At 37.4% G+C, this 20,856-nt stretch overlaps 1 protein-coding gene across 7 annotated transcripts in view; it reads left to right on the top strand.

Moving 5' to 3' along the window:
- Window positions 1-20,856, top strand: part of CLOCK (clock circadian regulator) — a 118,337-nt gene that overhangs the window by 90,751 nt on the left and 6,730 nt on the right. For all 7 annotated transcript variants that reach the window (XM_058434363.1, XM_032151348.2, XM_058434345.1 and 4 more), the window contains 11 exons: window positions 1,313-1,395; window positions 1,609-1,715; window positions 4,092-4,239; window positions 4,793-4,868; window positions 7,692-7,833; window positions 8,433-8,533; window positions 9,060-9,149; window positions 13,223-13,375; window positions 14,134-14,343; window positions 15,395-15,597; window positions 19,454-19,718. In XM_058434363.1, the coding sequence (XP_058290346.1) occupies window positions 1,313-1,395; window positions 1,609-1,715; window positions 4,092-4,239; window positions 4,793-4,868; window positions 7,692-7,833; window positions 8,433-8,533; window positions 9,060-9,149; window positions 13,223-13,375; window positions 14,134-14,343; window positions 15,395-15,597; window positions 19,454-19,718 (1,578 nt within the window). The remainder of the gene's footprint in view (window positions 1-1,312; window positions 1,396-1,608; window positions 1,716-4,091; window positions 4,240-4,792; window positions 4,869-7,691; window positions 7,834-8,432; window positions 8,534-9,059; window positions 9,150-13,222; window positions 13,376-14,133; window positions 14,344-15,394; window positions 15,598-19,453; window positions 19,719-20,856) is intronic.

Genomic DNA, 20,856 nt, shown 5'->3' with positions numbered 1-20,856 from the left:
AAATTTGTTTCTTTCTTGTTTATTTCTCCACGCTGAAGAGAGTTTAGCACAAGGAACCATTGAAGGTTTTTTAGCAGGGAAGTCGTATAATATTTGAGTATTGGTAAGGTAATTGTGGCCCTAGAAGAGAAGATGAGTTGAAGGACAGGGAGACTGGTGAACACTGTAGCAAATCAGTGATGGCAGGGGTCTAAACCAATGCACTCAAGATGGATGAGATAGAATTGATTTTTTAAATACTTAGATGAAATGGAAAAGATTTAGTAATGGCCACTTAGATGATGAAAGGTAAAAATGAAAGAGTATGTTTTTTTAACTATCAGATTTCTAGACAGTGGCCACTATACATGTATAGAATAATATGGAAAATTGTGTGACTGGGTGTGAGGAGTAAAGCAATTAGTTTATTTTAGGACATATTGAATTTGAGATGTATGAGGACATTCAGATATTTGGAAATATGGAACTGTAATTCAGGAGAGGGGTTTGAATTTTGAATAAGGGTTTATAGGCATGTGTGAATGGAAAATGTGTAGAGTGAGAAGTACCCACCCAAAAGCTTGCATCTAAAGGTTATTTATTACCACATTCTTTAGTACTGGAAAATTAAAATGTATTAACTTGTTTAGAAGGGCCTGCATTTTAGCTTATGCCTAGAATCCCAGCACTTTGGGAGGCTGTGGTGGGCAGGTTGCTTGAGCCCAGGAGTTGAAGACCAGCCTAGACAACATAGTGAGACCCCCACCTCTACAAATAAAAATACAAAAATTAGCCAGGCGTGGTGGTGCATCACTATAGTCCTAGCTACTTGGGAAGCTGAGGCAGGAGGATCGCTTGAGCCTAGGATGTTGAGGCTGCAGTGAGCTGAGATCACACCACTGTACTTCAGCCTGAGTGACAGGGTGAGACCCTGTCTCAAACAAAGAAATAAGTAAATATATACATACATACATAGAAACAACTAACTTATTTAGGAAAAGTTATCTAGTAATGACTATTTATTTATTTATTTAGCCTCCACCTCCTGGGTTCAAGTGATTCTGCTGCCTCAGCCTGCCGAATAGCTGGGATTACAGGTGCCCGCCACCGTGCCCTGCTATGTTTTGTATTTTTAGTAGAAATCGGGTTTCACCGTGTTGGCCAGGCTGGTCTCAAACTCCTGACCTAAGTGATTTGCCCACCTCAGCCTCCCAAAGTGCTAGGATTACAGGTGTGAGCCACCACACCTGGCCATGACTTATTTTTATATGTAGCAATATTTAATATTCTTAAGGACACAAAGTATTTATAAATTTTAATTATTTATTTGTAGGAAATGTGCACTGTTGAAGAACCCAATGAAGAGTTTACATCTAGACATAGTTTAGAATGGAAGTTTCTGTTTCTAGATCACAGGTAATTCCATTTTTAAATTCCATGAAAAGGTAATAGTCATGTTATATAATTCTTGAAATTAATGGATCAAGGGCAAACTTTTTTTTAAATTAGGACTTTGAAACCTGTTCCCATTTTTTGAGAAATAAAGCCCCCCCCCCCATTTTATTTCTAGTTGGAATATTTCTTATTAAGGAAAAACTTATAATAATGATTGTTTTCTGTGTAATTTAGGGCACCACCCATAATAGGGTATTTGCCATTTGAAGTTCTGGGAACATCAGGCTATGATTACTATCATGTGGATGACCTAGAAAATTTGGCAAAATGTCATGAGCACTGTAAGTAGATTTTAACATTTCTGGTGATAATAACTGTTTATATAAGCAGAAGTCCTGTCCTGAAATGATAGGTAGTAAGACACAGATTTATAATCATTTTCACATTTTTGAAATATGCTAAAAGATTTTGCTTTATGTATGTAACCAATCTAGTAGGAATCATAGATCAAGTTTAAATTAAACTTGTTCCTATTTTTATAATAAGTAGAATTTTATAATATTGCATCTAATACACCTTGTTCTGAAGCATGTGAGCTCTATATCTGGAGTAAGAGCAGTAGATTCCTTTGAAAATTGTAATACTTCAAACTTTTGGAGTATTGTTTCCTAAATCTTGATTTTGAGGCATGTGAATCTTTTCAGGAGCTAGGTACATGTTTGGAAAAATCTGTCTTAGAAAGCTCATAGTGAGTGCTTGGTGTTATCTGCTTATTATTATTGTTGTTAGAGCAGGAGCATTATCATCCTTTGTACCAGGCACTGTTCTAAACACTTTACATCTATTATCTCCATTATTCTCCATCACAGTTCTTTTTTTTTTTTTTTTGAGACGGAGTCTCGCCCCGTCACCCAGGCTGGAGTGCAGTGGCGCAATCTCGGCTCGCTGCAAGCTCTGCCTCCCGGGTTCACACCATTCTCCTGGCTCAGCCTCTCGGAGTAGCTGGGACTACAGGCACCCGCCACCATGCCTGGCTAATTTTTTGTATTTTTAGTAGAGACGGGGTTTCACCGTGGTCTCGATCTCCTGACCTCGTGATCCGCCCGCCTCGGCCTCCCAAAGTGCTGAGATTACAAGCGTGAGCCACCACGCCCAGCATCTCCATCACAGTTCTAAAAGGTAGATACTATTATTATCTTCATGAGTAAGCTGAGAACACAATAAGGCTAAGTAATTCACTCATAATTTCATAGCTCATTGGTGGCAGAGACAGGATTGGAGCCTAGGCCTACTCTTTTTATCACATGTATTTATTTTAGAAGTTTGTTTTAATGATGAGGTTTGTCTTCATGATATATTTTATTTGCTTCTCTGATCCTCCTCCCAGATGCTTACCCTCTTGAGTGTTCACTAAAGCCTAACTAGATATTTTAGACCTTTTCATGACATTTTATGCTGCTGTTATAAACCTCTCTGTACAAAAATGAAGCAGGTTGTATAACAGCATTAACTCTATGGAAAATTTTCAGAGTAAAGTCATTTCAGCACAAAAGATGTGGGCATTAAGCACCATGACGTTGTGTAAAGAGCTGATACCTCTATTAACTAGCTGGGTAACTTTGGACAGCAAGTTTGTTTGTAGACCTTGATTTCCTCCTTAGAGAGTGAGAGGTGGTGGCGGTGGGGTTGGGGGGTCGGGGGACAGATTGAGAGATTCTTGACTAGCATTTCCTAAGGTTTGTTCCACCGAATGTTAGTCCATAAAAAAAAAAGACTTTATAGTCAAGGAAGACGGGGAAACACTTCATAATCCCTCAGAGAATCTGTACATGCATACTCAGGTTTTGAGAAAACTGAAGACACCTATTTAACAAAACGTTTCCCAAATTAATTTAACTACAAACCCTTTTTTTTTTTTTTTTTTTTTGAGATGGAGTCCTGCTTTGTCACCCAGGCTGGAGTGCAGTGGCGTGTCTCAGCTCACTGCAACCTCCACCTCCCGGGTTCAAGTCATTCTCTTGCCTCAGCCTCTTGAGTAGCTGGGATTACAGGCACGTGCCACCATGCCTGGCTAATTTTTGTATTTTCAGTACAGATGGGATTTCACTATGTCGGCCAGGGTGGTCTCAAACTCCTGACCTCAAGTGATCCGCCCACCTCTGCTTCCCAAAGTACTGAGATTACAGGCGTGAGCCACCACACCCAGCCCAAAACCCATTTTTTTGTTTAATATCTGTTAAAAGGCTTCAGAATTTAAAATCCACAGCACATGTTTTGGCAGTTACTGCACTCAGTTACTTCAGACAGTGAAGTTATTTTGATTTTGGTTAAGGTTTAAAATTAAATGCTTCAAAGATTCTGTGCCTGCCAGAGTAGTTAGGAGAAAAAACTCAGGGGTGATTATTTATTGTTATTACCCTCTGTATATCTAGGCAAGAGGAAGTCAGCAGTGTGAATTCTTAAGTATTAATTGTGTATGGAAAGATTGTAAGATCAGCAGTGACTAGCTGTGACTTGGGCACTGTAGATCTGATAATTGCTTGGGACCTTAAACTAGCTCTAAAGAATAACATTTTCACATGGACATATATGTTATCAAAAGGCCAGAAAAATAATAGTATGTGTAAACTTAAATGTAAATGATAGCTTTTGGTTAAAAAACAGAATCTTTATATAATATGAATTAAAGAAAAAATATTTTTCTATTTTCCTTTTAGTAATGCAATATGGGAAAGGCAAATCATGTTATTATAGGTTCCTGACTAAAGGGCAACAGTGGATTTGGCTTCAGACTCATTATTACATCACTTACCATCAGTGGAATTCAAGGCCAGAGTTTATTGTTTGTACTCACACTGTAGTAAGGTAATAATTCTTTTAGAGAATTTCTGAATTATTGTAACATCCTATGATGATTTTGGCAATGTAACTTTTATGCGTAAGTTGTTAAAGAACTACAAAGTGCTCTTTTCTCAATTGCTGATAGATCCTTTCAATATATTATTAAATTTACTTATAGGCATTATATATAAATATAATATAGGAATGATATAGATATATAAGCCTTGATATAAATTTTGTGCTTTACAGCAGAAGTTGTTACTGTCATTTATGCAGTAGTGTCAGTCATGTAAAAGGAAAACTGTAGGTAGATAAGCATACACTTCCTTTATTTAGCTTTTCTTAATTTAAGTATTATGTGGTTATGGATCATTTACAGCAGTGTATGAAACTTTAAGATACCTAGAAAAATGCAAGTTAAATTAAGACATTATAGGTATATTTTAAGTTTGTGTAGCACATAGCAAATAGTCTAGATGAACAGATGAGACACATAACAACACCGAATAGTTACAGCTGTGCAGTATTTTAAATGAATGACCAAACACTAAAATTTGATTATTTTTTCCATTTGTAGTTATGCAGAAGTTAGGGCTGAAAGACGACGAGAACTTGGCATTGAAGAGTCTCTTCCTGAGACAGCTGCTGACAAAGTATGTTTCTTATAATTTAAAAAAAAAATTATTTTTAATTTCTCCCCAATAAAAGATGAAACTCAATTAATAGGGAAACTAGTTTTCAAAAATATTTTATTTCCTCACTTATAACAGGGATGTGATTATACTTTACTACTTATTTTTAATTTAATATTTTAGAGTCTCACCTGCCTCTAAAAAGAAAACTGGATGAGAGATATCTGATCTCAGATTAAAACTACCATTTATTCCCAGTGATGTACTAGTCTCTGGCTAGGTTATTTATATGAATTGTGAAATATAATTTACACTTCAGATATTTTTATCAGGTAGGTAATATCCCCACTTTGAAAATACTGAAATTGGGGTTTCAAGAGGGGAAAAAAAATCTTCTCTAAAGACACTGGCTGGGAAATTATAGTAAGAATTGGAACTCTGGTTTCTTTTTTGTTATATCAGGTCAGAAGTGTAGTATATTAGTTATCTATAGCTGTGTAACAACTTACTCCAAAATTTAGTGATACAAAACAACACACTTATTATCTCCTAGTTTGGTGAGTCAAGAGTCCAGGCACAGTTTAGCTGGACCCTCTACTTCAGATTCTGTCATGAGGCTGTAATCAAGGTGTTGGTGGGAGCCACAGTCATCTCAAAGTTCAACTGAGGTGGAATCTATTTCCACCTCACTTAGTGGTTGCTGGCACGCTTCAGTTCCTCATGGGCAGTTGGACTGAGGGCCTTGGTTTCTTGCTGCCTGAAGGCTATCCTCAGTTCCTTTCCAGGTGACCTTTTCCATCAGAGCAAACATGCAAGATGAGCCAGGGAGAGAAACTACCTGCAAGATGGAAGTCACAGTCTTTTGTAACCTAATCACAGAATTGATATCTCACCACTTTTGTCTATTCTATGCATTATAGAAGGAAATCAGTAGATCCAGCCCACACTTAAGATGGGAGGATTATGCAAGGGCATGAATACCAGAAGGCAGGAATTGTGAGCCATGTCAGAAATTGCCTACCACAGTATTTTTGGACCTGCAGAAAATAAGCAGAATGAAAAGAGTCAAAAATCTATATAAAACTTGAGTTAAATAGGCAGCATTCCAGGGGACAATATGGTGGATGTCATTCAGTCATTCGACAAATGTTATAAAGTACCTTCTACCCGGCATGGATCTAGATACTGAGAATATAGCACTGAATAATGCAAACAACTTCCCTGCTTTCATGGATCCCACGTGAAAGAACTTTTCCAAAGAGGTTTTGTATGTTTAGAAGAAGAAGACATAGTATGTTTTGGTAAAAGACATTATTTTCTGAGAAAAGTTCTTAAAATCTAGGGTTCCTTGATTAGGGGACCATTATGAAAACTGAAGTAATACAGAGATTAATTATCCTTCTTTTTCCCTTATGCAAAGATTCAATCCTAGTAAATCCTAAATTAGCCCTATTTCCAAAATACACTCCAGCTATGTCTACTTTCCCACCATGTTTACTGCCAGCATCATGATCCACCTGGGGTTTAGGGACGAGGTCCTTCTGAGATATTTTTGAGAAACTTCAATGTGTGGATGCTTTGAAAATTGTGAATTTTGATGGGATCACCAAGGGGATGGGCGTGTCTTGGAGCACTCCAGTATTAAGAGGTGATGGAGACAAGGAAGAGTCAACAACGGGGGGTAATAGCTAGTAAGTTAGGAATAAAACCAGGAAGTTACTTAGAAGACAAGAGTTATCAGTGAGGAGTGAATGATCAACTTTATCAGATTCAGCTGAAATAAGTTAAATTTTAGATGAGTGTTGAGAACTGAGCATTGACTTTAACATTTAATTCATTGGTGATCAATAAGAACAGATTTTATGGGGTAGTAGTGTGAGTGAAAGCATGATTAGAATTGGTTTAAAAGACAATTTTCCAGGATGGGGGAATTAGGGACAGTGAATAGGGAGGGGTTTTGCTACAAAGAGAAATGGGGCAGTGGTAGGAAGGGAAAGTGGGCTTAAAGGAAGTTTTTGCCTTTTTTTTTTAAGTTGGGAGAAATAACAGCATGTTTGTATACTGATGAGAATGAGCTGATGGAGAAAGAAACATTGGTGATGGGAAAGATTAGTATCACTGTATGAAACTATGAAACTCTAGCTCCTGGGCTTTAAGCAATTCTCTTGCCTCAGCTTCCTGGGTAGTTGGCACCACAGGCATTCACCTGGCTTTCTCCCCTGTGTTTTCTTGTAAGAGTTATGTAGTTTTAGCTGTTAATGTTTAGGTCTCTGATTCATTTTGAGTTAGTTTTTTTTTTTTTTTTTCTGAGATGGAGTCTCGCTCTTTTGCCCAGGCTGGAATGCAGTGGCAAGATCTCAGCTCACTACATCATCCGCCTCCTCGGTTCAGGGGATTCTCCTGCCTCAGCCGCCCGAGTAGCTGGGATCACAGGCACCTACCACCATGCCTGGCTAATTTTTGTATTTTTGGTAGAGACGGGGTTTCACCATGTTGGCCAGGCTGGTCTCAAACTCCTGACCTCAGGTGATCCACCTGCCTCAGCTTCCCAAAGTGCTGGGATTACAGGTGTGAGCCACCACACCTGGTCTTGAGTTAATTTTTGTATATGGTGTAAGAGATTCCAACTTCATTCTTCTTCTGTTTCTTTAAATAGAAAATGAAGCCAAAACTTTCTGGCTATAACACATAAATTTTCATTTCTTTACATGTGTATACATACAGGTACTTTTGCCTTGTTATAGACAAAAACTGATTTTTTTGTTGTTGTTGTTAACAGTATTGTGAATTTGAGATCTCTGAACTGAACCACAAGAAAACATTTATTTTACTCTGTCTCCATAGAGCCAAGATTCTGGGTCAGATAATCGTATAAACACAGTCAGTCTCAAGGAAGCATTGGAAAGATTTGATCACAGCCCAACCCCTTCTGCCTCTTCTCGGAGTTCAAGAAAATCATCTCACACGGCAGTCTCAGACCCTTCCTGTGAGTACCCTTGCTTCAAAGCAGACTTCCTTTAAAGTAACTAACTAAACTTTTAGTTACTTATATCAGCATTTCTCATCAAATGCTTCTTTAAAATTATAGGTTTTTACATTTCTGAAATGTATTAACCTTTCCAGTGAATTAAAGGCACATTGCCCACTTTTAGCAAAGAATTAAGTTCTTCACGTAGCCTATTAAAATATATAGGTGGTAATGGTGGTGGGGGTGTTCTTAATCATCCCTCAAAAAGAAAGGTAACTATTATATTGTGTTTTTTACTGTAGGGCCAGTAAGTGTTCTTAGGTTTGCTTTTTTGAAAGTTTTTTATTGTCTTCTCTTTATGAAGACTTGTATAATTGTCATTAAATTAGTAACTTTTTGTATTTAAAATTTTCCTATTTCAAATACTTTCTTTGTGCTCATAAAAAGATAGCAGTAACTACACTGAATCATCTGTCATGGACTTCACTTTCATTGAATGGTTTGGAAAAATAATTCAAAAGCCATTTTTATTAACTGAAATACATTTTGAGATTAATCTTTAAAAACTATATTTTATAAAGTACTAATGCTCTTCTGATATTGTTGACTAACTTCAGCAACACCAACCAAGATCCCGACGGATACGAGCACTCCGCCCAGGCAGCATTTACCAGCTCATGAGAAGATGGTGCAAAGAAGGTCATCATTTAGTAGTCAGGTAAGCTCTTTAGTGGATATTCTTCTGAGTAAAGATTTATTAAGAGGGGAAAAATGATCTAAATCTCCAGAAATTCATCTATTTGTTAGCCCTCTTTGTGAAGATCAAAATAGTTACTGATATATGACACTTACTCAAGACTTCCTTTTTTTGTATGAAGTGGTTGTCTTATGTATTGGTCCTTTTAATTATTTTTCAAGTAAAATATTAGTTTTTTTTAATTGTGGAAAGCTCATAATTGATAGCTGTTTTATGTCTAAGTTCAAATACCAATTGTCTTAAGTCTGGCCAACTTTTATTGAGAGCTTGTTCAAGGTACTGTAGGAAGTTCCTTGGAAAATAAAAAATAAATAGGGAACAGGCCTTTCCAGTATAGATGGGAAGACATAGCTGTATTCAGCTAACAAAAGTATGAGGCAAATGGTAAGTTTATTAATATGAATATCATATTGATATTTCTGCTGGAAGTACTCATGTATGGGAATGAGAATCACTTCAATGTTATTTTTTATTTTGCTCTATCTAGTCCATAAATTCCCAGTCTGTTGGTTCATCATTAACGCAGCCAGTGATGTCTCAAGCTACAAATTTACCAATTCCACAAGGCATGTCTCAGGTATTTTTTGGTTTTTGTTTCATTTGTGTATTTGAAAATGATAAATTGCTTTTAAGCTAATGTAATTTTTTAAAAAATCCAGGCTTGCTGGCAAGCACCTGTAGCCACAGCTACTTGGGAGGCTGAGGTAGGAGCGCACACACACACACACACACACGGTTACAGATGCAGTGAATCTTAACTGGGGTCATTTAGGATATCTGGGGACATTTTTGATTGTTGTAATGATTGTGGGGTATCACTGGCCTTTAGTGAGCATGGTCCAGGAATACTAAATATCTTTCAGGATGCATAAGAGTCTTGCACAACAAAGAATTGTCCTGCCTAATATGCTATAACACTCCCTCATTGAGAAACACTATAGACATAAAGATATTAAGGATGAAATGTAGCTGTTCATCTTGTTCTTCCTATGAATATTGGAAGAATTGAGTAACTTTATTTGTATATTCATTCTTTCGATATTTATTGAGTTCCTTGTGTGTAACAGGCATTGCAGATGCTGACAGTACAAATATATGTACTAAAATACCATTACATGTAGAGGGAATGACAGATACCTACAATACCATGTTATATTGCCTGTGCTGAAAGTATGTAAGTTGATATGTAAGCAGATTGTGTGACTCCTTAATGCAACCTGAGGAAGTGAAAGAAAACTTTCTAGGAGAATTGTTTCTTGGCCTAAGTCCAGAAGGAGGCCTGAATGTGGAAAGTAGCCAAAAAAAAGGGGGAGTGATTCCAAGAGTGATGCTATGTTACTTTGGAGCCTAACTTCCCAACTTGTAATTTATGACTCTGTACTCATTCAGTGCCTCAAACACATTAAAAATGCTACAGAGAAGTAGTATTTTTCTTCAACTTTTCTGTTTTGTTTGGCATTAAATATACCTTAGCAGGTCTTGATTTCAAGGAATGATCATTAATAATAAGTAAAAACAGTATTTTTTAAAAATAGCTCCATCTTGGCTGGGCACGGTGGCTCACGCTTGTAATCCCAGCACTTTGGGAGGCCGAGGCGGGCGGATCACAAGGTCAGGAGATCGAGACCACGGTGAAACCCCGTCTTTACTAAAAATACAAAAAATTAGCCGGGCGTGGTGGCGGGCGCCTGTAGTCCCAGCTACTCAGAGAGGCTGAGGCAGGAGAATGGTGTGAACCCGGGAGGCGGAGCTTGCAGTGAGCCGAGATCGCGCCACTGCACTCCAGCCTGGGTGACAGAGCGAGACTCCATCTCAAAAAAAAAAAAAAAAAAAAAAAAAAAAAAAAAAAAAAGCTCCATCTTATATGGTTATTTAAATCATACATATAGGAGATACATACTTTCTATATTATTAGTTTTTTAATCTCAGGATTCTAAAGCATTTCTTAACATGTTATGGGGATATTTTCATGAAATAAAGGATATGTACTATGTCAAAAATGTTAGTAAGCATTCACATCTCACATTTTGTTCACCAATAAAGCCAAATGCTTTGCCTCTTAGTTCTGTAATTTTACTTCCTGTTATCCTGCCTTCTGTGTTTGTTACTATTTTCTTTTTGTACTTGATAGAAATCTTTTAAGTGATAGCAATATAATGCTTGTCCAAAGGTATAAATAACTGTAGTTATAATAAAATAACATTTGTATGACATAAATGTAACTTTTTTATTTTTTATTTTTTTGAGATGATGCCTCACCCTGTCACCCAGTCTGGAGTGCAGTGGCGCAGTCTTGGCTTACTGAAACCTCTGCTTCCTGAGCTCAGGCGATCCCGCCTCAGCCTCCCGAGTAGCTGGGACTACAGGCACATGCCACCAGACTCGGCTAATTTTTATATTTTTAGTAGAGACAGGGTTTTGCCATGTTGCCTAGGCTGGTCTCAAACTCCTGGACTCAAGCATTCTGCCCACCTCGGCCTCCCAAAGTCCTGGGATTACAGCTGTGAGCCACCATGCCCGGCCATAATTATAACATTTTGACTAATATAAAAAAAAAAAAAGCTTGAGGAAGTTGAGGTACTAAATTTTTAATATTTTCTCAACCACTTAATATATGATATGGTCCAGTTATTGTTAATTTCTAAAATCAAAGTTGTGTGCCCTGAAATGTAATTTAGTATCCCGAATACAAACTATTGAAGATAGAGTTAAAAAGCTTTGGATGGGAAGGACATTTCTCACTTTTACATACAGTTCACTGTAAGAGGCTACTTTAAGACAGATTTCCTTCCAATAAAGTGAAACTCTTTCTGCTCTTATACTGTATCATATACTGAAAATTCATGGGAATAATTAAAGAGCCTGTGTAGACTTAAGAGATGAATCACCAAATGTGGGTAAATTATAAGCAGAAGAAAATAGGAGCTGCTCATGACTCAAGTAAAACAGTGAAATAAGATTGAAAACATAATTTTATTTTCATTCCTGTATGCGTTTATTCATTCATACTTGCCTAGTCTTTAAAAGCCCATGTTCTATACTCACCTGAGTATAGTCTCCATTGAAGACAGAAGTGAAAATATTATTATTGGTTATCTGTCAGATTTTTGCAACTTTGGGTAATTCTACTCATGTACACATAGAGGACATTCTAGGGATGACAGAAATTGATACAAATTAACTCCAGGTGCAGACTACTTTTTCCTCTGTTAAGGGGTAGAAATGAAACTAAGAAGTTAAATAAGGCTGGGCATGGTGGCTTGTGGGAGGATTGTCTGAGCTCAGGAGTTCAACACCAGACTGGGCAACATAGTGAGACCCCATCTCTTAAAAAAAAAAATTAGCCAGGCATGGTGGCATATGCCTGTAGTCCCAGCCACTTGGGAGGCTGAAGTGGGAGGATTGCCTGAGCCTGGGTAGTTGAGGCTGCAATAAGCTGTGATCACACCACTGCATTCCAGCCTGGGTGACTCTGTCTCCAAAAAAAAAAAAAAAAAAAAAAGTTAAATTTTTTTCCAGTAGGTGGTAGCCACAATATGAGCTCAGGTCTTGTAAATCCAGGGTGTATGTGTAATCAGTCAGTATCCAGTCAGAAGCCAGAAGCATACCAGAAATTTGAACAGGAATAATATAAAAAATTATTAACTGCTAACACAGATTAACTCCTAAAAGAAGTAAAGAGAACCTAAAGAATATAGGAATAAGGCCGAGTGTGGTGGCTCATGCCTGTATTCTCAGCACTTTGGAAGGCTGAAGTAGGAGGACTTCTTGAGCCAATGAGTTCAAGACCAGCATGGGCAACATAGCAAGACCCCGTTTGTACAAAAGAATATATTTTTATATTAGCCAGATGTGGTGGCGCATGCCTGTAGTCCCAGCCACTGGGGAGGCTGAGATGGGAGGAGCTCTTGAACCCAGAAAGTTAAGGCTGTAGAGAGCCATGATTGCATCACTGCTTTCCAGTCTGGGTGACAGAGTGAGATCCTGTCTCAAAAAAAAAACAAAAAGAATATAGAAATAGCAGATGCAGAGAGCAGCCACTAACTGTAAGGTAGATGGAGAGTACCTAAGGAAGGAACATACTTAGAAGACTCCCCACAAGCTCCTAACCTCCTCTTCCCCCATACCAGGCTAAGATGCAGATCTTTTGGGGGCAAATGTGACTATAGCAACTGGATAATAGAGAAGTTCACTGACATGCCACAGATTAGAGCTAGAGAGCTGGAAGCCATCAGCTGGGGTACTGGTAAAGCTTGCAGGGAAGCTGCCCACTAGGATGTCATTGAGACTTGCTGAAAAGCCACCCGCTGGGGAGCTGACAAGGCTAACTGGGAAGCTTCCCGTTGGCACCCTGACGTAAGAGCAAGAAGGAAAAGCACCAGAACCAGGAGTTGAGCACTTTCTTGGCAGTGTCCCTCCAGCACCACCTACTGATGTGGATAACTTTGTGCCTGCTGGCAAAGGAGAAATACTTTGAAGGTCCAGGTCCAATATTACAAAGCAGAGCAAAGATGGGTGGATTAGAAACTAAGGGCCTAAGTAGCATAACATCCTTCACTCATGTTATACTGCTTACTTTTCACATTGTGCAATTACAAGGAGTAAGTAATTCTAAAATATATTACACTTTTTCCATACGTGGTACTTTAGTTTCAGTTTTCAGCTCAATTAGGAGCCATGCAACATCTGAAAGACCAATTGGAACAACGGACACGCATGATAGAAGCAAATATTCATCGGCAACAAGAAGAACTAAGAAAAATTCAAGAACAACTTCAGATGGTCCATGGTCAGGGGCTGCAGGTAATTGTTGTATTTGAATACAAACAAAGCATCCCATTTTGGGATTTCTAGGAAATTTTGGATTTCTAGGAAAATTAACTTCTCTGAATTAAGTGAGATGCAAGAGATATGTTTTATCAATTCAGTTCAATAAATATTCACTGGTTACCTACTCAGTATGATTATACTTACAGTCTCTAAAGAAAATTCATTCCTGAGGGTATTTCTGTCAACATCCTTGTTTCTCCAGTCATCTTTTTTTACCAGTCCAAATTTTAGTAAGTTTGAATCCATAATATAAAAATTATATTTTACATAAAGTTTTAGGTACATCTTGGGTACAGAACTTATAAATCAATCATCAGTAATATTTTTATTAAGCTACCAGTATGTATGATTCAAATTAGTCTTATATGACCAACCAGCAGGACCACTCTAGGAGACTATGACTTTGGTAAAGGGAAACTTGGAGTGAAAACTACTTCTGTCTGATATTATAAATTATAAATGATAAGTGATACAGAGCTGTCAGTCCACAGACCAACACTGGTTACACTTTTTCTAACAATTGGAAACATGATAAAATTAAGATAACTGAAGGATTGAATATAAAGTTTCATATTTTATTCACTACTTATTTATTGCTAATTTTTCAAAGTGACTTAGCCTTGTTACTTGCTTTTTAAACGTACTTTGTAGCTTGATTTTGCCTTCTTTTTAATGCTCGTTCTTCTTCTCAGTCTACAAAGCTCATTTTAACATAATCTTTATTTTTAAAGATGTTTTTGCAACAATCAAATCCTGGGTTGAATTTTGGTTCCGTTCAACTTTCTTCTGGAAATTCATCTAACATCCAGCAACTTGCACCTATAAATATGCAAGGCCAAGTTGTTCCTACTAACCAGATTCAAAGTGGAATGAATACTGGACACATTGGCACAACCCAGCACATGATACAACAACAGACGTTACAGAGTACACCAACTCAGGTAATGTTACTGAGCACAGCGGGCTATGGAGTGATCAGTGGTTGGAAGGCACACTATCGCTGAAACAGAAGTAAAGCTCTAATGATAAAATATCATTTCAAAACTTAATAGTATTTAGAAAGTACAGTATTGAGAGTGATTTTTAAAATATTTTGTGCAAATCATGTTAGTATCAAGTATTTTCAGCTTTTTTTTTTTTTTTTTTTGAGACGGAGTTTTGCTCCTGTTGCCCAGGCTGGAGTGCAATGGTGTGATCTTAGCTTACTGCAACCTCTGCCTCCTGGGTTGAAGCGATTCTCCTGCCTCAACCTCCTGAGCAGCTGGGATTATAGGCACCCACCACCACACCAGGCTAATTTTTGTATTTTTAGTAGAGATGGGGTTTCACCATGTTGGCCTGGCTGATCTCGAACTCCTGACCTCAGGTAATCGCCCACCTCCGCTTCCCAAAGTGCTGGGATTACAGGTGTGAGCCACTGCGCCTGGCCAAGCTTTAAAATATGTCACAATCTGTTTAAAGATGTAGTCTAGTAGTTATACCAAGTTCTTGTAACTTAGACTATTTCTGTGTGTTTAAAAGGTACGACTTGCTCAAGAGGCTGACCAGGAAGCCTGTTCCCATATGTGCAGAATAGACTGTTGGGGGAGGGGGCATAATAGTTTATTGAATATTCCAGAAAATGTTGGTAATTATTGTACATCTGTGACTATAAATCTCAAGGATTTAAATGAAAAATAGAAAAATGCCCACTAATTAGTCATTCACTTTGGGCATTTAACAGAAATTCTTTGGGTATATTTTATATCATCTCTATTACAATCACACTCCTTTCTAAAGTCATAGCTTGCCTTCCAGCAAGATATTCAAGACTAATTCATTCTCAATTACCACGAGTCATTCCTTTGTGGTTATCTTTCTCCCAGAGTAATATATCCTGCCACTTCTTTCTCTGTCATATTGTCATATTGTTAGAATGATGAATTCTAGCATACTTCTCAAATAATTATTTTCAGTTAATCTGTCTATAAAATCTCTCTTTATTTTTAACAGAGTCAACAAAATGTACTGAGTGGGCACAGTCAGCAAACATCTCTACCCAGTCAGACACAGAGCACTCTTACAGCCCCACTGTATAACACTATGGTGATTTCTCAGCCTGCAGCCGGAAGCATGGTCCAGATTCCATCTAGTATGCCACAAAACAGCACCCAGAGTGCTGCAGTAACTACATTCACTCAGGACAGGCAGATAAGGTAGTTGTCATATTTCATTTGTTATTTTGAAAATTGTAAACCGATTGATTAGAAAATAATAATTTGCTCACTGCAGCCAGTGTTCTTAAATTTGAAATAAAAACACAGAATGTATTCATTGTTTAAAGACTGCATAATTAAAGGGTAACAACAAATTTTTTTCTTGTCTAAAAATATGCTACAAAATATTATAGAATACAAATTCTACAGCACACTGTTAGAAAAGATTTATGACAGGCTCTGTGTCACTGTGAAGCTTTTGTCTTTTCAATATAGATGCTAGAGAATTTCCATGTAGTAACAGTGGTTAGGGTAGCTTACCTTTTTTAAGTTTGTTAAATGCTCAAAATATATTATCTCAAATTGTCATTTATTAAACTTAAATGTACGTGAGGGCCTTCTTTTATTTCCCAGATAAGAAAAAAGTGAGTTTTCAGTAATCAGCCAAGGGATCTATAGCTAGTTAAGGTGATGAGGAAGGGAGCTCTGAACACAGATCTTGGTGTCTTCATTTCAGTGCTCAAGTGCTTAATTATGTATTACAGGGAGGTTTTGGGGACTGCTCTGGAAAAGCAACCATCTATGACTTATTTTAGTGCACTGATCACCTGAGCAGTGCACATTCTATCCAATATGTAGTTTTTTATCCCTCACCCCCACCATCCTTCTCCAAAGTCTATTATATCACTCTGTATGCCTTTGCTGTACCCATAGCTTAGCTCCCACTTACAAGTGAGAATATATGGTATTTGGTTTTCCATTCCTGAGTTACTTCACTTAGAATAATGGCCTCCAGCTCCATCCAAGTTGCTGCAAAATGCATTATTTTGTTCTTTTTTTTATGGCTGAGTAGTAGTCCATGGTGTATACATACCACATTTTCTTTCTCCACTCACTGGTTGATGGGCACTTAGGTTGATTCCATATCTTTGGAATTGTGAATTGTACTGCGATAGACATATGTATGCAGGTGTCTTTTTGATACAGTGACTTCTTTTCCTTTGGGTAGATACCCGGTAGTGGGATTGCTGGATCAAATGGTAGATCTACTTTTAGTTCTTTGAGAAATCTCATGTTCCCACCAGCAGTGTGTAAGTGTTTTCACCACATCTGCGCCAACATTATTGTTTTTTGACTTTTTAGTAATGGCCAGTCTGGCTGGGTAAGGTGATATTTAATTGTGGTTTTAAGTTGCGTTTCTCTGAACATCTATCTTTTGAAGGGGACAGAAACCACATCTTAGCAAACATTTGAAGGCCTACCTAGATGAGTATGGCATCATCCCTTCCCCAAGGGAAAGACCAAACTAGTAAAAGCAATAGAAAGATAAACAAATCAGTATTGTTTGGTGTGATGAATACTTCAGAGGTCTTTAGAAAGAAGGAAGTGAGCAGTTTTTTGTTTGTTTTGTTTTGTTTTGTTTTTGTAAGCAGTTTCATGGGTTGAGGCAAGCAGGTGAATAAAGGTGTGGTCAGGAAAGCTTCACCAAGGCAAAGATACTTGCCCTGACTCTTCAAGACTTGAGCTTGGCTTTAGGTGTGGGTGTGGCATGGAGTCTAGGGAGGCATTCTGAGCAGAGGGAGCCCAGAGTATACAAAGCTGCAGAAGTGTGAGTTACAGGAAAGCAAATTACAGAAAATGTTATCACATTTACCAGTGAGCCATGGGCTAATTCAGACGTTAATTTCATTTAAGATTACGGAGAAGTCAGCACTTAGTATTTCTGTGACTAAGTGTACTTTGTAAATATTACTTATTTCTTTGGACTTTCTTAATCTGGACAATTTTAATTCTTTTTTGTTTTGCATTAAAGTATTTGGTTGTGTAGTATATAAAATACGGTATTTTATTTTCAAGATCTGTACTAAGTGTAATATTGTTACATACTTTAAAGAGTTTGTAAGTACAGTTATGTCATGCCACATGTACGTTAGGGTCATATCTCACCATAATGACCAATGTTATAAACTAACTTCATCTCACAGAAAAGGCAAATGGAAATATTGTTGCACAAAGAAGCATCTTTTTTTGTGTGTTATTGTTCTTTCATTTCAAAAAGCAAAAGGAAGCAGGGAAAGAGGGAAAAATTAATGAATTCTAGCACAGAGGACTCTATGCTGCGTTGATAAATTTATAAATTGAGAGGAGTTTTTATTCACTGTTAGAATGTCATTTGGTTTTGAATCAAATTTATAAGATACAATTTTGTGTAAATTTCTTGTATAAACCTAGAGTTTAAAAAATTACATTATAATAGCTTTGTTTATTCATGAACTGTGTGCCAGTGTAGCAGATGAATCATGTGCCACATATATCTGACTCCCCTAGAACCTAGTAATTTTATAAAAAGAAAAAGGTTTTTTTTATAGATTTAAAAAAATTTTTATTGTGGAAAAATACAAATGACATAAAAGTTACCATGTTAACCATTTTAAAGTATACAGTTCATTGTCATTGAGTACGATTGCTACCATCTCCCCTAACCATTTCCAGAACTTCTTTCATCTTCCCAAACAGAAACTCCATACCCATTATACAAGTCCCCATTCTTCTCTCCCCAACCACCATTCTACTTTCTGTCCCTGTAAATTGGACTAGTCTAAGTACCTCATATAAATGGAATCATACTGTATTTGTCCTTTTGTGAATGGCTTATTTTACTTAGGATAATGTTCTCAGGGTTCATCCATGTTACAGCAATTGTCAGAATTTCTTTCCTTTTTAAGGCTAAGTAATATTTCACTCTACTGTGTTTGGCTTATTCATTCCGTCTGTCAATGGAGTCTTGGGTTACTTCCACTTTTTGGCTCCTGTGAATAACGCTGCTTATGATTATGGGTGTACAAATATCTCTGTGAGTCCCTGCTTTCATTTTGGGGGATATATAAGCAGAAATGGAATTCCTTCATATAGTAATCCTATGGTAAATTTTTTGAGGAACTGCATACTGTTTTCCATAGTGGCTGCACCATTTTTACATTCCCACCAGCACTGCACAAGGTTTCTGTACTTGCTTGCCAACACTGGTCATTTTCTGTTGTTGTTTGTTTTTTATAATAGCCATCCTGATGGGTATAAAGTAGCCTTTTGTTGTGGTTTTGATTTGTATCTCCCTAATGATTAGTGATGTTGAGCACCTTTTCATGTGCTTATTAGCCATTTGTGTATCTTTGGAGAAATGTTTGTTCAAGTTTGACCTTTGCCCATTTTTTTAATTGGGTTGATTGTTGGTGAGTTGAAGGAGCTCTTAGACATTCTGGTTACTAATCCCTTATCAAAAAGATGATATGCAGATATTTTCTCCCATCTGTGGGATGGGAGAGTTACCTTTTTACTCTGTTGATAGTGCCCTTTGATTCACAAGATTTTTAATTTGATACAGTCCAGTTTATCTGTTTATCTGTTCTTTTGTTGCCTGTACTTTTGGTATCATATCCAAGAAATCATTGCTAATTCCAACTGCTAATTATTGCTAAATCCAATGTCATGAAGCTTTTCCCCTATGTTTTCTTCTAAGAGTTTTGTAGCATTAGCTCTTATGTTTTGGTCTTTGGTCCATTTCAAGTTAATCTTTGTCTGTGATGTGAGGTAAGGATCTAACTTTATTCTTTTGAATGTGAATATCCAAAAACCTTTTGTATTTTTGTTATACATTGATCTTGCTGTATGAATTTTTTGTTTTACTGTTATACCAAAGGGAATCTTCAAATGAAACAAAGTAGGAATATACAGACCTTGAAAAACTAAATTGGCAATGTCATTGGGTATTATTTTAGGTAAGTATTTACTCCACTGCCTTTTATGATGTATACCTTGTACTTTGGACTCCAATTTTTTTCCTTCTTTCTTCTAACAGATTTTCTCAAGGTCAACAACTTGTGACCAAATTAGTGACCGCTCCTGTAGCTTGTGGGGCAGTCATGGTACCTAGTACTATGCTCATGGGCCAGGTGGTGACTGCATATCCTACTTTTGCTACACAACAGCAACAGTCACAGACATTGTCAGTAACGCAGCAGCAGCAGCAGCAGCAGCAGCAGAGCTCCCAGGAGCAGCAGCTCACTTCAGTTCAGCAACCATCTCAGGCTCAGCTGACCCAGCCACCGCAACAATTTTTACAGGTAATTCTTCCCATGGGGAAGCTGCTTCAAACTCATTTACTTTCATATAATGAAATTAAGCATTAAGTGAACAGCTTTGTGAATGATGTGAAAAATTCACAAAAGCTTATTGTACAGTTTAAATCTCTACAAAGATAGAAAGCTTGTCCTGGTTGGCGATTTTTTTTCTTCCCTTGCTCTCAGTCATTGGAAGACTTTAGACCTGCCATTGGGCATACCCAGTTATCAGAACTGCTGGATAGAGTGAGTGGCCTACTTCCTGCCCACCTGTTTTCTCAGTCTCTGGCTAGAGTTTCTGGAACTTAAGCAAGCACCTCTTTCCTCCTTTTTCTAGCCTACCATAAACTCTACTCTGTACAGAGCAGGATTTCTTTTTACTAGTATAGGTGTTATCTTAAATTATTTTGTTGAATTCAATCATTATAATTTTTCAGTTGTAAATTAATATCAGGAGAAATACCACGGAGGTGTAGTATATCTATGAGCTAAGTATATGTATAGCTAAGAACTTGGGCTGTAAAGTCTATCTGCCCTGGGGTTGAGTCACTGCTGCACCACGTACTGTGTGACCTTTGGCAGGTTGCTTACTCTTGCTAAACGTCACATGTAAAGTGGAGGTCATAATAGTTGATACCTCATGGATTAATAATGCTTGTAAATCACTGAATATAAGACAAGGCACATAGCTAGCTGTTATTTGTGACCGCTATATTGACAAATGTAATAGACACTTGGATTAGCCAAAATATAGACACAGATATCATGTACATAAATCAGACAGGCTCTCCTTATCTATAGGATACAGAAGAAAGTCACTAGGCAAGATCCTCAGCAGAGAAATGAACAAAACCCTTATCTGGACCTCAGGATCCTTACTAGAAACCTACCTTTTCCCCTTCTGGCCTAGCTGGAGCAATTTTGAATGTAGGCTTGTTTGGATATGTACTAGAGACCACTTCATCTAGGCCGGGCACTTATCATCAATTTCTGAGTTATATAACGTAATGTGATTATTGTACTCTATATTCAGGCATAAATATAGTCTTAATTTGTCACCCTTTGTGTCCTGGTCCAAATATAATCCTTGTCTTTGTGATGTAGAAAACTAAAACAGGCTAGTTGCCTAAATATCTGAGAG

The sequence above is a fragment of the Hylobates moloch genome, unplaced genomic scaffold, assembly GCF_009828535.3.
Source record: "Hylobates moloch isolate HMO894 unplaced genomic scaffold, HMol_V3 SCAFFOLD_2, whole genome shotgun sequence".
Taxonomy (NCBI): domain Eukaryota; kingdom Metazoa; phylum Chordata; class Mammalia; order Primates; family Hylobatidae; genus Hylobates; species Hylobates moloch.
The sequence above is the reverse complement of the archived record's forward strand: the minus strand, read 5'-3'. Positions and strand labels throughout refer to the sequence as shown.